This window comes from Lithobates pipiens, unplaced genomic scaffold (genome assembly GCF_037356315.1).
Source record: "Lithobates pipiens isolate NorthernLeopardFrog02 unplaced genomic scaffold, aLitPip1_a1.2 Scaffold_8, whole genome shotgun sequence".
Lineage (NCBI taxonomy): Eukaryota > Metazoa > Chordata > Amphibia > Anura > Ranidae > Lithobates > Lithobates pipiens.
The window spans coordinates 5,652,273-5,671,637 of NW_027507903.1; the positions used below are offsets into that span (position 1 = coordinate 5,652,273).

The following is a 19,365-nucleotide window of genomic DNA, read 5'->3' on the forward strand; positions in this document are numbered from 1 at the left end:
ACACTAATACACAACCTGCTTGGTCCACAAAAGTTCTTATAAGGACTGGTAACTTGGTATAGGGTGCTACGGTACATAGGCTTGAGTGCGGTACAGTCTGCTGTTCTGTAAGGACCGCTATCGGTCCACAATAGATAGGGTTGACGTGCACCACTGCTGACCGCTCACCTATACTGCAGCAGTCCTTCAGCGGTATAGGGACTGACGTACAGTCTGCTAATCACTAACACACAACCTGCTTGTTCCACAAAAGTTCTTATAAGGACTGGTAACTTGGTATAGGGTGCTACGGTACATAGGCTTGAGTGCGGTACAGTCTGCTGTTCTGTAAGGACCGCTATCGGTCCACAATAGATAGGGTTGACGTGCACCACTGCTGACCGCTGCCCTATACTGCAGCAGTCCTTCAGCGGTATAGGGACTGACGTACAGTCTGCTAAACACTAATACACAACCTGCTTGGTCCACAAAAGTTCTTATAAGGACTGGTAACTTGGTATAGGGTGCTACGGTACATAGGCTTGAGTGCGGTACAGTCTGCTGTTCTGTAAGGACCGCTATCGGTCCACAATAGATAGGGTTGACGTGCACCACTGCTGACCGCTGCCCTATACTGCAGCAGTCCTTCAGCGGTATAGGGACTGACGTACAGTCTGCTAAACACTAATACACAACCTGCTTGGTCCACAAAAGTTCTTATAAGGACTGGTAACTTGGTATAGGGTGCTACGGTACATAGGCTTGAGTGCGGTACAGTCTGCTGTTCTGTAAGGACCGCTATAGGTCCACAATAGATAGGGTTGACGTGCACCACTGCTGACCGCTCACCTATACTGCAGCAGTCCTTCAGCGGTATAGGGACTAAGAGTTTTGTCACAGGGTCATTTAAAAAATGACATGCAGAGGAAGAGGCAGGCCCTTCCGCAGGGGTGGTAGGGGTAGGGCAGGAGCAACAGGCTTGAGCCAAAGTGGGAAGTTGCAGAAGGTGCGTTCAATTACTTTAAAGGATGCACCAGACTTGGTTGAGTGGCTCGCTCAGCCTTACTCTTCTGCACCCTCCTCATCCTCTCGATCTGCACCCTCTTCTTCACTCTCTGCTATGTGCACCCCCAAAGACACTACCACCAACAACACGACCACCACCACCACCACCACATACCTTCCGCTTGAGTCACTGGAATTATTTTCCGATCCATATCAAGAGGACATTTCTGATGCGCAGCCACTCTTGGTATTGGATCAGGAAGAGGAGGTAGCAACAAGCGCTACTCAGCAGTCTGACGCCAGTACCCAGATCAGCCCAAGGAGGAGGTTGGTCCCCGGTGTTGCTGCCTACTCTACTTATAGCGGTGGGGAAGGTGACGTTGATGATGACGTGTCTAGTGATGTCACGTGGGTGCCCACAAGAGAGGAAGAGGAGGGGAGTTCAGAGGGAGATATGGACCAGCAGATAGGGAGGAGAAGCAGCAATGACTTACATTGCACAGCAGGGACAAAGCAGACTGCAAATGTATCAGGAGCGAGTCATCGACCATGTACGGTCACATCTGGCGCTCCCAGGACACCGGCACATGGCTCCGCAGTGTGGGCTTTTTTTAACGTGTCCGCTGCTGACAATAGCGTTGCCATCTGCAATCTTTGCAGTCAACGCGTTAGTCGCGGTAAGCCCAATACTCACCTAGGGACGACCGCCTTAAGAAGGCACATGAGCAGCCATCACCGAGCCCAGTGGGAGCAACGGAACACACAAAGCCACACTGCAGGCTCTCACCGTCCAGCCTCGTCTTCTACTTCTCCTTCTCCTCTCTCCTCACAATTGTCCTCCACTCCACCTTCCATCACGCCAAGCTCACATTTTTCTGCAAAAAGGCAGGCTTCCGTGGGCCTAATGTTTGAGCGTAAAAAAATGATGACGCCGGATAACCCTCTTGCCCAACGGTTGGCGGCTGGCTTGTCAGAACTCATAGCCCGCCAACTACTGCCATATAAACTGGTGGACTCGGAGGCCTTTCGCAAATTTGTGGCCATTGGAACACCACAATGGAAGGTCCCAGGAAGGAAGTATTTCTCAGAGAAGGGCATCCCAGAGCTATATGGCCATGTTCAGCGGCAAGTGAATGTATCTCTGGCACACAGTGTCGGTGCCAAGATACATCTGACCACAGACACGTGGTCTAGCAAACACGGGCAGGGAAGGTATATCAGTTTTACTGCCCACTGGGTGAACCTTCTGACGGCCGTCAAGCATGTAACCCGTGGCACCCGTGTAGATTTGGTTTTACCGCCACGGATTGCATGCAGGCCTGACTCTTCTTCTCCTCCTCCTACTCCATCCTCCTCCCTCTCCTCCTCAGCTGCCTCCTCCTTTTCCGCTGCTAGCGTCTCTTCCACTGCACCGCCCAAGCTCCCCAGAACCTATTCCACATGCCAGGTGAGACGTTGCCATGCCGTGCTGCGTCTGTTGTGCCTGGAAGCAAAGAGCCACACTGGCCCGGCACTCCTTTCAGCTTTGCGTTCACAGGCAGATGAGTGGCTAACACCGCTCAATTTGACAGTTGGTAAAGTGGTGTGTGACAACGGTGCCAATCTGCTTAGCGCATTGAAACAGGGCAAAATCACGCACGTGCCGTGCATGGCACACGTCTTAAACTTGGTCGTGCAGCGATTCCTTGTCAAATACCCTGGGGTCCAGGACATCTTGCGGCAGGCAAGGAAAATCTCGGCCCATTTCAGAAGATCTTACACGGCCATGGCTCGCCTTGCTGACATTCAGCGGCGACACCATCTGCCGGTCAGACGTCTTATTTGCGATTGCCCGACGCGATGGAACTCAACCTTCTATATGCTTGATAGGCTGCTCCAGCAGAAACGTGCAGTTAACGTCTACCTGTATGAACTCTGCGAAAGAAACGGTTCTGGGGAGCTGGGTTTTTTTTCACCGCGCCAGTGGCTGCTCATGCGCGACACATGCAGACTTCTGCGGCCATTTGAGGAGATCACCAAACTGGTCAGTCGCAGCCATGGCGCCATCAGTGACATGGTACCTTATGCCTTCTTTCTGGAGCGTGCATTGCGTCGTGTCATTGATCAGGCTGTGGAGGAGCAGGAGCGGGAAGATGAGGAAGTCGCAATGCTGGATGAATTCCCAGGGGGGGCTACTCTATCTGAGACAAGTCAACAACAGGAGTCTGATGAGGAGTCAGAGGAGGATGGTGCCGGGGCGGATGAGCAGGAGCAAGAAGAGCATGCTTTAAACCTTTCTGGGATCCCTGTTGTGCGAGGATGGGGAGAGGAGAATGAAGAGGACGACATTATCCTGGATGATGAGCAGGAGCCAGGCCACCACACCGCTTCCACTTTAGTGCAAATGGGGGCCTTCATGCTCCAGTGTTTTAATAGGGACCCCCGTATAAAAAGCATGAGGGTCAAGGACCAGTACTGGGTGGCAACGTACTTAGACCCCCGGTACAAACACAAAATGGCGGAAATGTTACCGCCGTCGCAGAGGGCTGTCAGAATGCAGCACTTCCAGGCCTTGCTTCGAGAAATGCTGCATTCTGCTTTTGCGTGCGCTGGCAGAGGAGCAATTCCCACTCCCAGAGAAGGATTTGCGGGTACCAATCCAACAGCGCCTGCAAGAAGAGGCCGGTTTGAAGATGTGTTGGTGACTTCGGATATGAGGTCATTCTTTCAGCCGACCCATCGACAGGTGTCATCCGGATCCAGCATCAGGGAACGCCTAGACCGTCAGGTGTCCGACTACATTGGGTTAACGGCCGATGTGGACGCTCTGAGGAGTGATGAACCCCTAGACTACTGGGTGGGCAGGCTTGACCTCTGGCCAGAGCTTGCCCAATTTGCAATCGAACTGTTGGCTTGCCCCTCATCCAGTGTCCTGTCCGAAAGGACGTTCAGCGCAGCAGGGGGGATTGTGACCGATAAGCGTACTCGCCTAGCTCACCACAGTGTTAACTACCTCACATTTCTAAAAATGAATGAGGCATGGATCTCGGAGGAATTCAACACATGTGATCAGTAGACCATGTATATGTCTATAAACAATTTTTGGAATCAAGCACACAGACCTTCTTAATTCATTTGGCTCACTTCCCTGACCCAAAAAAGCACACCGTACTATATGCCCCTACCCTCCTCTTTGAAGAGGTTGAGCGGTGTCATATTTCTACTGGGGCTGCTTATTATGAGGGGTTCCCACCATCCCTGTGCTGTGCTGACTTCCTCCTGGGTGTTCTTATTATGAGGGGCTCCCACCATCCCTGTGCTGTGCTGACTTCCTCCTGGGGGTTCTTATTATGAGGGGATCACACCATCCCTGTGCTGTGCTGACTTCCTCCTGGGGCTGCTTACGGTGCTGCTGTCAGCGCTGTATGTCACGGAGCTGCTGTCAGCGCTGTATGTCACGGAGCTGCTGTCAGCGCTGTATGTCACGGAGCTGCTGTCAGCGCTGTATGTCACGGAGCTGCTGTCAGCGCTGTATGTCACGGAGCTGCTGTCAGCGCTGTATGTCACGGAGCTGCTGTCAGCGCTGTATGTCACGGAGCTGCTGTCAGCGCTGTATGTCACGGAGCTGCTGTCAGCGCTGTATGTCACGGAGCTGCTGTCAGCGCTGTATGTCACGGAGCTGCTGTCAGCGCTGTATGTCACGGTGCTGCTGTCAGCGCTGTATGTCACGGAGCTGCTGTCAGCGCTGTATGTCACGGAGCTGCTGTCAGTGCTGTATGTCACGGAGCTGCTGTCAGCGCTGTATGTCACGGAGCTGCTGTCAGCGCTGTATGTCACGGAGCTGCTGTCAGCGCTGTATGTCACGGTGCTGCTGTCAGCGCTGTATGTCACGGAGCTGCTGTCAGCGCTGTATGTCACGGAGCTGCTGTCAGCGCTGTATGTCACGGAGCTGCTGTCAGCGCTGTATGTCACGGAGCTGCTGTCAGCGCTGTATGTCACGGAGCTGCTGTCAGCGCTGTATGTCACGGTGCTGATGTCAGTGCTCTGTATTACGGTGCTGCTGTCAGTGCTCTGTATCTCCTGCACCCTCTTGTTTGCCTACCCTGGTCCCTGACCTTCCCTCTCCTCCATTGCCTTCATTAGCTCCATAGTCCTGAATTGTCAGAACAATTTCCCAAATAAAAAAAAAATGCTTGTAGTTATCGATCCCAAATTCACCTCATACATGTATTATGCTATTGTCCAGGTGGTGGGACTACGTGCTACCCCCTAATAATTACCCCGTGGCCGCAAATTCGACCTAAAGGTTTGCGAAATTCGCCTCCCATTGAAGTCAATGGAGCCCGCGGCGAACGGTCGTTTTCGCGAACGTTTGTGTCCGTTCGCGTTTCGCGTTCGCGAAACGTCCCGTCGGAAGTTCGTCCATCACTACCTGTAAACTCTACAAACAACAGACCTGATCTACAGGTTGTACATTTCCAACATTGGCTGCATGGACAGAGACTATTTGGTCCACCTATAATTAACAATGCCAGTAGAAGTGCTATGCTTGCCTAGATGTGATTGGCGAGCCCTACCTGTAACAATGCTTAGGTCTATGTGGCAGTATAGTTGTCTAAGGTCTGTGTGGTAACTCAGAGGTTTCTCAGGTCTCTATGGAGGTCTCAGAGGTCTGTTACTCTGGTAACTGGAGGTCTCTCAGGCAGGGTGACGCTGTCCAACGTGTCGGAACGAAAGGATAACATGCGGTTGGGAATGAGCTTAGTCACCAATCCTAAAGATAATAGCTTTGTGGTAAGAAATATCCTATATTCTGAGGCCACTCTATATGGCCCCATTCTACTATATCCCCTGCCTGAATCTTTCTATGCTTACAGCATCTGTAGCTGATAATTTGCGGCAGATACTGTCCTTCAGCCCCCCCCCCATCATCTTTGCAGCATGACGTGTGACCCATATTCAAGGCTGTTTCTGCTAATTGTTTTGTCTTGCTTCAACCTTGAACGCATCCTGCCTGGGCTTTTTTTCTGCAATGTTAACTTGCCTGCTAATTATTATTAATCAATATTTACTGTAGATGGTGTACCTTATGATGTCTGCTAACAGTGTTGCCATGTTTTAGGCCTGCAGTCCATTGTGGTCTCATGAGTGTGGAAGCTCCTATTATACAACTGGGATGTGCTCCAGAGTCAACGCCAACTTCCGATTCTCAAGAATTGTGGCCCCTGCACTGCAAAGTAAGGCAATCATATGCATGCAATTCGGTATATAGTTTGAATGAAATGGAAATGATGGTTTGTCGTGGAAAAACCCACCATACTCTTTAGCGTTAAAAAGCGCCCCATTTCGTCTAATGGTATAGTCCATCTTACCTATCACTCTATATCCTGCATATCTCCAACATAAACAGACATGACCTCATCTCAGCACGACTGCCCGTCGAGCACCGCACTGGCTCTTTTATTCAAAGACAACAAAAACAATCACAAACAGGAAGTCCTGATCCCAATAGCCAATCGCTTCCTCCATGGGATATGACCTCACGGGATATGACCTCACGGGATATGACCTCACAGGATATGACCTCACATGATATGACCTCACATGATATGTCAACACAGGAAAGCCTTCCAACAGGATGGGTTATACAACAACCAATGGCTAGGGGAGTCTTATGGGCGTGTCTGGGCAGGGACAGTGTGTATGTTTTACCTGTAAGCCATGCTCTTCAACTAAACAAAGGAAGCCGCATAGCTAACAAACATGGATGCTCTCCTTGACCATGACAACTCAACAGCTCTAGTTTTTAACGTTTTTCGTGAGTCCTTATTCTGCTTTGTTCAGAGAACAATGCATACCCGGACTATACTACTGTTCCTGCTGATGGGAGATCATCCGCCATGGCACCCCAAATATGTTGATCAGGCATACAGGGGTGACACAAGCGCACATCCGCTAAACCAATAATGCCTTTGCAGAGCGAACACATCCCCCCCAGACGATCGTTCTGGGCATCGCACAGGGGCCCTTCCCTGATGGACATATCCACACTCTCTGCAAACACTTATCTCCAACTTCAGGAAGTTTTCCACTACCAAACGGATCTCAACCAGCGTCAGTCTGCCCCAGTCAACTCTTTAGAGCGGGTTGCGGGAGAACTAACACTGGGAGACACTGTGACAATACATATTAAAGCGGGAGTCCGCCGGGAGTTCCGCCATTTTTTTTTTTTTAAAAGCCAGCAGCTACAAATACTGCAGCTGCTGACTTTTAAAATAGTGACACTTACCTGCCCAGCGCGCCCGCGATGTCGGCACCCGAAGCCGATCTCTCGATCGTCTCTCAGGTGCTGCCGCCGCCATCTTGGTTATGGGAATCAGGAAGTGGAGCCTTTCGGCTTCATTTCCCGGTTCCCTACTGCGCATGCGCGAGTTGCGCTGCGCAATAAGGATGGTCCCCGCTGTCTCTGGGATCCGTGTGTTTCCCAGCAGGCAGCGGGGGACTTTCGGAAAAGGGGCGTAGATTCTGCGGAAAGGGGCGTTCCTTTCTGCAGAATCTATGCCGGAAGTGGGTGCAGATACCTGTACTGTACAGGTAAATGCACCCCCCTCCCCCCTGAAAGGTGCCAATTGTGGCGCCGGAGGGGGGGAGGATTCCAATGAGCGGAAGGTCCACTTTAGGGTGGACCTCCGCTTTAAGTACACCTTCATGAAATTTCCACAACATGGTTGTATGTTCTGTGAGTACACATATTGAGCTACTGAGGTTGATTTACTAAAGGCAATTGGGCTGTTCACTTAGCACGACAAGTTGCATTTTGAAAGGCAATTTGCCCAGGAGCTCAGTGAATGTGGTGAAAATATACTTTGCAAACAATACCCAATCACGAGCAAGGAAAAAAAACAGCATGTTTGCTTGCATGTGATTGGATGATGGAAGTCAGCAGAACTTACCCTCATTCACTAAGCTATAGGGCAATTCCCCTTGCAAAGTACAATTTCCCTTGCAAAGTGAACACTTGATTTGCCTTTATTAAATCAACCCCCTTTACTTAAATACTTTAACTTTCAGTTGTTTCTATGACTAAGCCCCGGTTGGCAGGGCGAAATTCGTCTGTGGGGTGTGGTCAGTGGAGTAGAGCTGACCGAGGCTGTATAACACACTTCACGTGGGTCGGGTTGGGATAGTGGCATCCCGCATACCTGGTATCAATACCGCTGGATGTGTGAGTTATAACACCAGCGGCCCTCCACCTAAGGACCAAGGGGAGCGAGGTACTCTTGCTTGGAATGGTGTTGCAAGGCTTTTCAGGTTTCAATTGTTTCTGTTCAAAATATCCATAAGCTTAGTTCATAAACACACTTGATGCACCGAATGTCTATCAAGTTTTATCAGGAGGACCCTTATTGAGGAAATGCTGAGGGCACAGGATAAGCTACCCAAATACTGCATTGAACAGACTGACCAAGACCTCCACTAACTGGAACATAGAACAGCAATACACAATTAATGTGCAGCACTAATGGGCAGATAGCATAGTTCTTATAGCGTTGCTCTATGTCCACAGATAAATGAAACTTCCTTTTTGAGGCTTAATCATAAAATGTCCAACTATATTCTTTAGTAGACTTCAACAAAATGGCGACCATCTACACACAGACACCGACTCCCTGTTGCAAAAATATGAATAAGATGGGTAAAAGATGGCTTCAGCTCTTGTTCTCCACTTGTAAAGAAATCCTCAGATGCGTTTTGTCCTTTTTGAGGCTTAATCGTAAAATGTCCAGCTATAATCTTTAGTAGACTTCAACAAAATGGCGACTGTCTGTGCACAGACACAGACTCCCTGTTGCAAAAATATGAATAAGATGGGTAAAAGATGGCTTCAGCTCTTGTTCTCCACTTGTAGAGAACTCCTCAGATGCGTTTTGTCCTTTGTGAGGTTTAATCGTAGGCACCTGGCGACTACAATTAAAGCGGGAGTCCACCGGGACTCCGCGTTTTTTTTTTTTTTTTAAAAGCCAACAGCTACAAATACTGCAGCTGCTGACTTTTAAAATAGTGACACTTACCTGTCCAGCGCGCCCGCGATGTCGGCACCCGAAGCCGATCTCTAGGTCGCCTGTCGGGTCCTGCCGCCGCCATCTTGGGTATGGGAATCAGGAAATGGAGCCTTTCGGCTTCATTTCCCGGTTCCCTACTGCGCATGCGCGAATCGCGCTGCGCAATAAGGACGCTCCCCACTGCCTCTGGGATCTGTGTGTTTCCCAGCAGGCAGCGGGGCACTTGTGGGAAGGGGCGGGCACTTGCGGAAAGGGGCGTAAGTTATGCCCCTTTCCGCAGAGAGCTATCCCGGAAGTGGGTGCAGTTACCTGGATTATCCAGGTAACTGCACCCCCCTCCCCCCTGAAAGGTGCCGATTGTGGCACCGGAGGGGGGGAGGGTTCCAATGAGCGGAAGGTCCACTTTAGGGTGGACCTCCGCTTTAAGTCCCAAAAAGGGCAACACACATCTGAGGAGTTCTCTAAAGGCAGAGAACAAGAGCTGTAGCCATCTTTTATCCATCTCCTTCATATTTATGCAACAGGCAGTCGGTGTCTGTGTGCAGACGGTCGCCATTTTGTTGAAGTCTACTAGGGCCTGACAAGCTGATCCTGTCTATCTTTCACCAGTCTACTCACATGCTGATCCAACTGACAGAGGTTTGGGGGGTCATTCAAGCATTACTATTTTCATTGTTTTGGGCTATATAGATACTTTTTAGTAGTTTTAATAATATAGTTAAATTATGTTAACTTCAAACTTATGAAAGCATCCCTCTTGTTAATGTATTTATATCATGATCATAGTTAAACACTTAAGGACCGAGCCTCTTTTTGAGATTTGTTGTTTACAAGTTAAAAATATATATATTCTTTTTATAGAAAATTACTTAATTACTTATTTTTTTCTAACACCCTAGAGAATAAAATGGCGGTTGTTGCAATACTTTCTGTCACACCGTATTTGCACAGCGGTCTTACAAGCGCACTTTTTTTGGGAAAAAATACACTTTTTTGAATTAAAAAATAAGACAACAGTAAAGTTAGCCCAATTTTTTTTTTTATTGTGAAAGATAATGGTACACCGAGTAAATTGATACCCAACATGTCACGCTTCAAAATTGGGCCCGCTTGTGGAATGGCGACAAACTTTTACCCTTAAAAAACTCCATAGGCGACGTTTAAAAAAAAATTCTACAGGTTGTATGTTTTGAGTTAAAGAGGAGGTCTAGGGCTGGAATTATTACTCTCGCTCTACGGATCGCGGCGATACCTCACATATGTGATTTGAACACCGTTTTCATATGTGGGTGCTACTCAAGCATGCATTCGCTTCTGCACGCGAGCTCAACGGGACGGGACGCGTTTACATTTTTTTTTTCTTATTTATTTTACCTTTTATTTTTTATTTTTACACTGTTCTTTTAAAAGAAAAAAAAATTGTGTCACTTTTATTCCTATTGTAATAGAAAAGAAGCATGACAGGACCTCTTAAATATGAGATCTGGGGGTCAAAAAGACCTCACATCTCATATTTACAATTTTATTTTTTTAAATGGCTCTTTAAAAGCTATGGGTGATAGGGGCGTTTTGAGGTCACTTCCCCCTGCAATGCTATGGAGATGGGTGAGCCATTTTCCCCCTCACTCGTCTCCATGCCATAGAGGAGAAAGGATCCGATCGCCTCCGCCGCTGCCGATGGCTTCGGTAAGCGGTGGAGGGCACCGGAGTGTGGCGGGAGGGGGGGCCCCTCTCCCACCACTGATAAAAGTGATCTTGCGGTGAATCCGCTGCAGAGACCACTATTATCGGAAACCGGACTGCCGGCCGAACAAGAGGATACTGGGGTTATGGCAGCTAGCTGCTGGCATAACAAAGATATACCTCTTCAAAGTAAGGACGTATATCACCGTGCGGCGGTCCGGAAGTGGTTAAAAAAGAAATGTAAGGCTGGAGTATCTTAGATGATGTCTAAGACCCCTTTCTCACTAGGGCACTTTGCAGGCGCTACATCGTTAAAAATAGCGCCTGCAAAGCACCCTGAAAGAGCCGCTCCTCACACTCCATTGTAAAAGCCCTGACGGCTTTCACACTGGAGCGGTGCGCTGACAGGACGGTCAAAAAAGTCCTGCTAGCAGCATCTTTGGAGCGGTGAAGGAGCGGTGTGTATACCGCTCCTTCATCGCTGCTGCCCATTGAAATGAATGGGGCAGCGCAGCTATATCTCTGCAGCGCTTTGCGGTGGTTTTAACCCTTTCTCGGCCGTTAGCAGGGGGTAAAACCGTCCTGCTAGCGGCCGAATACCGCCGCTAAAACAACGGTAAAGCGCCGCTAAAAATAGCGACGTTTTACCGCCAGCGCCTGCACCGTCCCAGTGTGAAAGGGGTCTCACAGGGCCGCTAATAATAGGGTAACAGCAGCTCTCCTGTATGGGGCCCAGACCCCATCAGGTCAACAGGGAGGCTTTATGATGCAGGAAGTTCCCACAGCTACAAATTACAGCTCAGTGCCCCCTCATCATGTCATGTTTATCAGCCCCCTTCTTTCCTGAATGAACACAGTTTGTGATCAGTACTGTAGAGAGCCCTTCCTGTTCATTCACTCTGCAGTGCAGCTTAGGCTACAAGTGAAAGAATTGGGGATCTGTGTCCTCAATATTTCTCTATCTCAACAGTGAGACATCGGGAGTCTGTTCACCAATACCCCCCTCACAGGACCATAAAAAAATGAAGAAAATGTAAAAAAAATAATTAAATAAACATAATTAAGGGCTCATTTACACAGGTACTCTAGCCGGGTGAATGAGTGGTCTGTTCATGTGGCTGGAGATGTGTTCAAGGCCATACACTTGCACTCACTCGCCCACCCACCCCGGATGGGGTAGGGCCGTCAGGTAGGCTGTACAGGGCCTCATAATTTTTATCGGCAGCCCTGATGACTAATGACAAAATGATGGCTATCCTAAATGATAAGCTAGGTCTCTTGTGGGAAGGTATTGAGTCCAATCCTACCTTCTCCTGAACTTTGGTCATTGACTTCGTTATCTTTCGTTCTCCCAGATGTTGCAGGGAATAGACCGTCAGGCGAGATTGGATCTTACCCCCAGCTGCAGATTTCCACTAGCTCCTCCATCCCTCTTTCCCAGCTTCTCGTCTTCTTTGTCCCTGGTTCTCTCTGATTCCCCTCCTTGTATGTTGCCATGGCCAACTCCATACTTCAGGCACCTCCATTTGTTGACTCAACGTTGTTAAGGCCTGTTTTTGTTTTTCTGTTTATTTTCTAATTGAATATTGCACTTGCACCATGATCTCCCACTGTGATGGGACATAATCTCTTACTCTTAACTCCAATAGTCTACCAATCACTAAGCGCTGCGTAAATTGTTGGCGCTATATAAATCCTGTATAATAATAAAGACTATTGAATGAGAGAAATCCTCACTAGGACCTGCAGTAATGCCAAACTGCCACTGCAAGTCAAAAGCTGATGGATTCTACATAATACCGAGTAAAACCAGTAATTGGTAACACCGTCAACATCTCTGTTATGGCTTACTGGGAGACACAAAATGCTGTAAGGAAATATAGTCATTAGAGTCTTCAAGAGATATAAGAAACTTATGCCGCGTACACACGATCGGAATTCTCGTTGGAAGAAGCTCTGATGGTTTTCCCGACGGAATTCAGACGGAATTCCGCTCAAGCTGTCTTGCCTACACACGGTCACACCAAATTCCGATCGTTTAGAACGCGGTGACGTTCAACACCTACGACGGAAGTAGAAAAAGGAAGTTCAATAGCCAGTAGCCAATAGCTTCTGTCTCGTAGTTGAATCTGAGCATGCCTGATTTTTTGGAGTGTCGGAATTGCATACACACGATCGGAATTACTGATAGAAAGTTTTTCCGTCGGGAAAATTGAGAACATGCTATCAATTTTTGGCTGGCAGAAATTCGGACAGCAAAATTCCGATGGAGCGTACACACGGTCGCATTTTCCGATGAAAAGCTCTCATCTGTCTTTTTCTGGCCGGAATTCCGACCGTGTGTACGCGGCATTATGGATGGCACTTACCCCTATTCTTGAAAATATGGTCCCTGTGGTTAGAGGGCATTTGCAACTTGAACCTCAACCACTCCTTACTATTGCTCTGAGGAACTAAATGTTTCACAACATGGGAACTTCTGGTGGGCCCCAATTTCCTCCTCCTTCCTACCGTATACTAACCCTCATTACCTCCTACACTTAATTGCTGCAACACCCCCCCCCCCCCCCATTTTTGGCCAACCATATCCAGAGAATACTATCTGCACACTACCCAAGCCACCTGTGCATAGACAGGTCTACTGCCACACCTTACCTTTTCGTCTTCCCACCCAGCCCATGAACAACCATATCCTCGGGTTTCATTTGCTGGCCTTAGCCTATATCACGTTCTGTTAAAATTTCAGTTGGCTTTAAGTTCGATTGACAAACTTTTTTCTTAAATTTGGTGCTGGACCAGTGAGTAGCTACAATAAATTTTAACATGATTCTTTTCTTCAGGGTGTCCAACTTTCATGGATATTGTTATTGTTCTGGATGGATCAAACAGCATTTACCCGTGGTCAGAGGTCCAAGGTTTTCTCATCAGTATTCTTCAAAAATTCTACATTGCTCCAGGTCAGATTCAGGTAAGAAACTGTTGTGTTACAGAGCCTTGTTGGACTTAGATAGAAATTCCAAGTAAACAGTTGAAATAATTAGTCAAGAAAAAGACACAAGTCCATCTAGTTCAACCATAAAAATAAATTAATAATAAAAAATAATATCAAACAATCCCATATATCCAATTCTATACCCACAGTTGATACAGAGGAAGGAGAAAAAGCCCAGCAAAGCATTTTCCCTGGATCAACTTTACCTATAAAATGTTAGTATCCAGTTATATTGAGTGCATTTAGGAAAGTATCCAGGCCTTTCTTAAAGCAATCTACTGAGCTGGCTAGAACTACCTCTGGAAGGGAGTCTATTCCACATTTTCACACCTCTTACTGTGAAGAAACCTTTCCGTATTTGGAGATGAAATCTCTTTTCCTCTAGGCGTAAAGAGTGCCCCCTTGTCCTTTGTGATGTCCGTAAAGTAAATAACTCAACACCAAGTTCACTATACGGACCTCTTGTATATTTATACATGTTGATCATATCCCCCCTTAATCTCCTCTTCTCCAGAGAGAATAAATTCAGTTCCTCTAATCTTTGCTCATAGCTGAGCTCCTCCATGCCTCTTATCAGTTTGGTTGCCCTTCTCTGCACTTTCTCCAGTTCCCCGATATCCTTTTTGAGAACTGGAGCCCAAAACTGAACTGCATATTCCAGATGAGGTCTTACTAATGATTTGTACAGGGGAGCAAAATGATATTTCTCCATACCTCTCCTAATACAAGAAAGGGCTTTGCTCGCTTTGGAAACCACAGCTTGGCATTGCATGCTATTATTGAGCTTATGATCTACCAAAACCCCCAGATCCTTCTCTACTATTGGCTCCCCCAGTTGTACTCCCCCTAGTATGTATGATGCATATTCTTAGCTCCCAAGTGCAAAACTTTACATTTATCAACATTAAACCTCATCTGCCACTTAGTCACCCAATAAGACAGCATTGAGGTCGGCTTGTAAATTGGAGACATCCTGTAAGGACGTTATTCCACTGCATAGTTTGGTGTCATCTGCAAAGACGGAAATGGTACTTTTAATCCCAGACCCAATATCATTTATAAATATATTAAAAAGTAAGGGTCCCAACACTGAACCTTGGGGCACACCACTGATAACCTTAGACCATTCAGAGTAAGAATCATTAACCACTACTCTCTGAATTCGGTCTTTTAGCCCGTTTTCTATCCTTACACATGAGCCGTGTGTGCGGAACTGTATCCAACGCTTTTGCAAAATCCAAGTGTACCACATCCACCGCCACCCCTCTGTCCAAGGTTTTACTTACCTCTTCATAAAAAGAAATCAGATTTGTTTGACAACTTCTGTCTTTCGTGAATCCATGCTGTCTGTTGCTTAAAATATTTTTTTCCTGCAAGAACTCGTCTATGTGGTCTTTTATAAAAACTCTCCAGTATCTTTCTGACTATAGAAGTTAAACGAACAGGTCTATAGTTATTTGGTAAAGATTTTCATCCCTTTTTTAAATATAGGCACCACATTGGCCCTGCGCCAATCCAGTGGTACTATTCCTGTCATTAATGAGTCCCTAAAAATTAGAAACAATGGCCTTCAAATGACAGAGCTCAATTCTTTTAGGATCCGTGAGTGGATGCCATCTGGTCCAGGTGCTTTATCCACCTTTATTCTGTTGAAATATTTCTGGATCATATCACTTTTGAGCCATTGTGGATCATTTGGGGCTGTATCAATATCACCCCCATTATGGACATGATCTCCCCCATGCTCCTTTGTATACATTTGCCTTCTCTTTGTCCCCAGTCACCCACTCTAGATTATTTTGTAAAGGGCCTACATGCTCAGACCTGACCTTTTTACTATTAATATATTTGAAGAATTTTTGGGGATTTGTCCTACTATCTTTTGCAATCTCTCATTTGTTTTGAATTTTTGCATCCTTGATTTCCTTTTGACATATTCTGTTATAATATTTGTATTATTTAAAAGACAATAGTGTTCCTTCATTTTTATATTGTTTTTATCTCTTTTCTTACTGTTTATAGCTTTTTTTAACTTTGGCCGTGAGCCACATACCGTATATGCCGGTGTATAAGACGACCGGGCATATAAGACAACCCCCTAATGTTACAGTTGTTTAAGCATTTTTTTCTTGTACTTACCGTATAAGACGACCCCCTTCCGAGGCTTCCGAGGCTTGATATTTCTTCCTTCTTGCTGGAGCTGGAGCTGGCGCCATATCCTTCTTCCTGCTTTTGCTGGAGCCAATCACGGCGAGCAATGTATTCTATTAATGAATACAAAGCCTGCTTGGATTGGCAGAGGCTGTAACATCATCAGCCCGCACCTCTCTGACTCTCAAAGAGGATTGGCAGAGGCTGTTACTCCAATCCGAGCAGGCTCTGTATTCATTTGAATACATCGCTCGCCGGGATTGACTCAGCGCTGAAGCTACATACAGTATTACCGAACACTCAGCAGGCATCCGAAGGGCTGATCCAGCGTATAAGATGACCCCCGATTTTTGGCCAGTTTTTTTAAGTGTAAAAGGTCGTCTTATATACTGGAAGATATGGTATGTTATATTTTTAGCCTTTTAAACTTATTGCCCATGGGAATAATACTTTGCAGTGAGTTCACAGTCTTTTTGAAGAATTCACATTTCTGTTCTGTGTCCATTGAAGCCAATATTCCCTCCCAGTATAAGTCTTGGAGAGCAGCCCTCATCTTTGGAAAATTTGCTCTCTTAAAGTTAAGTGTTTTTAATCTTTCCCATATTTGTTTTTTGCTTACAGCTAACATTAAATTAAATCGTGTTATGCAAAGAAAGGGGATGAGAAACAAGAGGGACTGGAGGGCAACCAACCCCCGGGACTTTTATGACGGCACTAAATATACTTAAACCATATATAAAATCATTGAAATTTTTATTTGATGTACAAAAGACATTTTACGAACAAAATAGACAATTACATCCATTAAACATACAAAGTGACAAAGTGCATATAAAGAAAGTTGGTATGTGGGCTTATATAGCTCCATCCATTACCACATTCTTATGTGATTTAAACTGCATTGTTTCTTTCCTACATGTTTCGCTCTTCAGAGCTTCCTCAGGACAATTGCAGCAAACAAAAAAACTGAAATTATATAAGAAAATTTATTTTAATACACATATACAGCATTTTTGTACATACAGTAAGCCCGGAACACAGGCATAGGAAATGTCCACCTGTATGGTTTGACATATCATGATTACATTAGTCTAGTGATGGATTCACTCCAGTCTAACAAGAACGGCCCTAACTGCAGCGAAACCATCACCAGAGAAATATTTTTTTATTTAAACATAAGGACATAATTTACATATCAATAATAAATCCACAAATTGATTGTCAAAAAGGGGGCAACTAAACCATTTCCAAGAATGGCGTCCCCAAATTTATTAGCATATCTAGTGCATAAATAGTGTAATTCTCCTACTAAGGAGAATGCAGATTGGGTTGTAGAACAACAAAAAAAAAAAAAAAAAAACAGCAACTGAACTATGAGATATATATACTTTTCAACAAGAAAATGAAAATAGAAATAAAAAGATATATATAGAACTAAAGTCTTACCCCATATAATCAGGCAAGTTGCTTGTATTATTTGTCGTTATTATCATATGTTGGGTATATCAATTAACATTGAAATGAGGACAGATAATCTCTTCCTCCTTTACTTATCAAGCCAGCGGACCGCGGCAAGAGCCCCCATTTAGGGATCCCCCATTTTTGTCCCCAAAAGGATCTGCAGAGGCACGAGAAATATGTATAAAATATATCTTAGCCATTGGATTATGTTTATCAAATGGCGCAGTCCAAATTTCTACCATACCTGGTAGTAATATGACAATGAAGAAATGAAACCAGTTCACACAGCCCGGTATCCACATGTACCATATATTGTCAGATAAAAATTGGATAAGATGTGTTTCTGAACACGAGAAAATTCTCTGTATTGATCTCTGAAACAGGAGAGATAAACGAAAAGACCAAGTCTTCATTATAGCCATCCCAAAAATGAGAGTAAAAAATGCATAGCCCTAAAGTTAGGACTGCAGGCATGTCCAATTAGTCCAGTGAAGACATATTTGTCTTACCTGTTAAATGAAGCAACGTGGTCTATTCGGTGAAATTTTAGGAGTTTCCTCCATCCGTTTGGTGGCTCCACGTGTCCGCTCCCAATGCTAGCTTGGATAGCACTGACCGGGAGCCGCGAATTTAAACTCGTGTCTCCAGCCCAGCAGCGTCTGACGTCATTGCTGGGCTGCGGGCACACCTAATGGGAGGATCCCCTTCGTGCGCACGCGCGCACGACGTATTTCCTTCGTGCGCACGTAGGTGTCTAGTGCGCGTGCGTAACGAACGTGTTGCACGTCCGTACAACGCATCGGCCATTTTAGATTCTGGCCGAAGTGAAAGGCTTTGCCAGTAGTGACCCCTAGAAGCCTGTGCTGTGGCCAGGATCCACCATTTGGCCAGAGACAGGTAACCTATACGGTTTGGGGGCTGTCAGCCCTGATTTTAAATTCAAATGAGTCATAATTCAAGCAAATGGGGACAAAGGTATCCCGACATAAGTGTCGGTTGCCATATGTCCCTGGTTTCAAATGATGGAAATGGAAACTGAATTGCTTGAGACCGGCAAACCCGAAGAAGGGGATTAACCCATATTTGAAACGGGGCGGGCTGACCAAACCCTCAACTGGTTGAGGAAGGTTGTAGGTCAGATCCGCCCCGGGGTGCCCGTACAGACCAAAGGGGGCAAAAAATAAAGATAATAGGAGGGTCCCTTTTGTATCATAGAGTGCCTACCTCAGTTCGCTGGCTTGAAAACACCTCATTGTTTATGGCTTTTCGAATAGCCATGGCCCGTGCTATAGGGGAAAAAAAAAAAAAAAAAAATGTTTGGAACCATTTTCCACCTCACATTTCTTTCCTCCCTGCCTATGTAAGGAAAGATTTAAAACTGATTGAGTCATTGAGTCCCGGAGATCGGGTGGCCCCCAAATTGTGTATCCATCTAGTCTCCCGCTGTAAGAGTGTATTATTGTAATCTCCCCCCCTTTCTCCCGGAGGGACATGTTCCAGGGGGAAGAAATGCATAAGACTATCATTAAACTGATGATATAAGCCAAAATGTCGGCTGATTGGGGTTTCCATCTTCCTCCCCCGCACCAGGGACATAAATCGTGTTATGGTCGCTGCAACCCAGATGTTCCTTTAAATGAACATCAGTAATAAGCTCTGCGTGGCTTGAGATTACCAGGTCCAGCAGAGCATCATTCCTAGTCGGGGGCCTCTATTAGATAAGCACCTATTAGAAACTATTAGATAAGCACCTGAACGACCGCAACATACAGGGATATACAGTGGTGTGAAAAAGTGTTTGCCCCCTTCCTCATTTCCTGTTCCTTTGCATGTTTGTCACACTTAAGTGTTTCGGAACATCAAACCAATTTAAACAATAGTCAAGGACAACACAAGTAAACACAAAATGCAATTTGTAAATGAAGGTGTTTATTATTAAAGGTGAAAAAAAATCCAAACCATCATGACCCTGTGTGAAAAAGTGATTGCCCCCCTTGTTAAAACATACTATAACTGTGGTTGTCCACACCTGAGTTCAATTTCTCTAGCCAC

At 46.1% G+C, this 19,365-nt stretch overlaps 1 protein-coding gene across 1 annotated transcript in view; it reads left to right on the forward strand.

Annotated features, from left to right (window-relative positions):
* Nucleotides 1-19,365, forward strand: part of LOC143964484 (integrin alpha-11-like) — a 211,052-nt gene that overhangs the window by 27,192 nt on the left and 164,495 nt on the right. Inside the window, exons 3-5 of the mRNA XM_077474257.1 lie at nt 5,666-5,757; nt 6,086-6,200; nt 13,550-13,677. Coding sequence (XP_077330383.1) covers nt 5,666-5,757; nt 6,086-6,200; nt 13,550-13,677 — 335 coding nt within the window. The remainder of the gene's footprint in view (nt 1-5,665; nt 5,758-6,085; nt 6,201-13,549; nt 13,678-19,365) is intronic.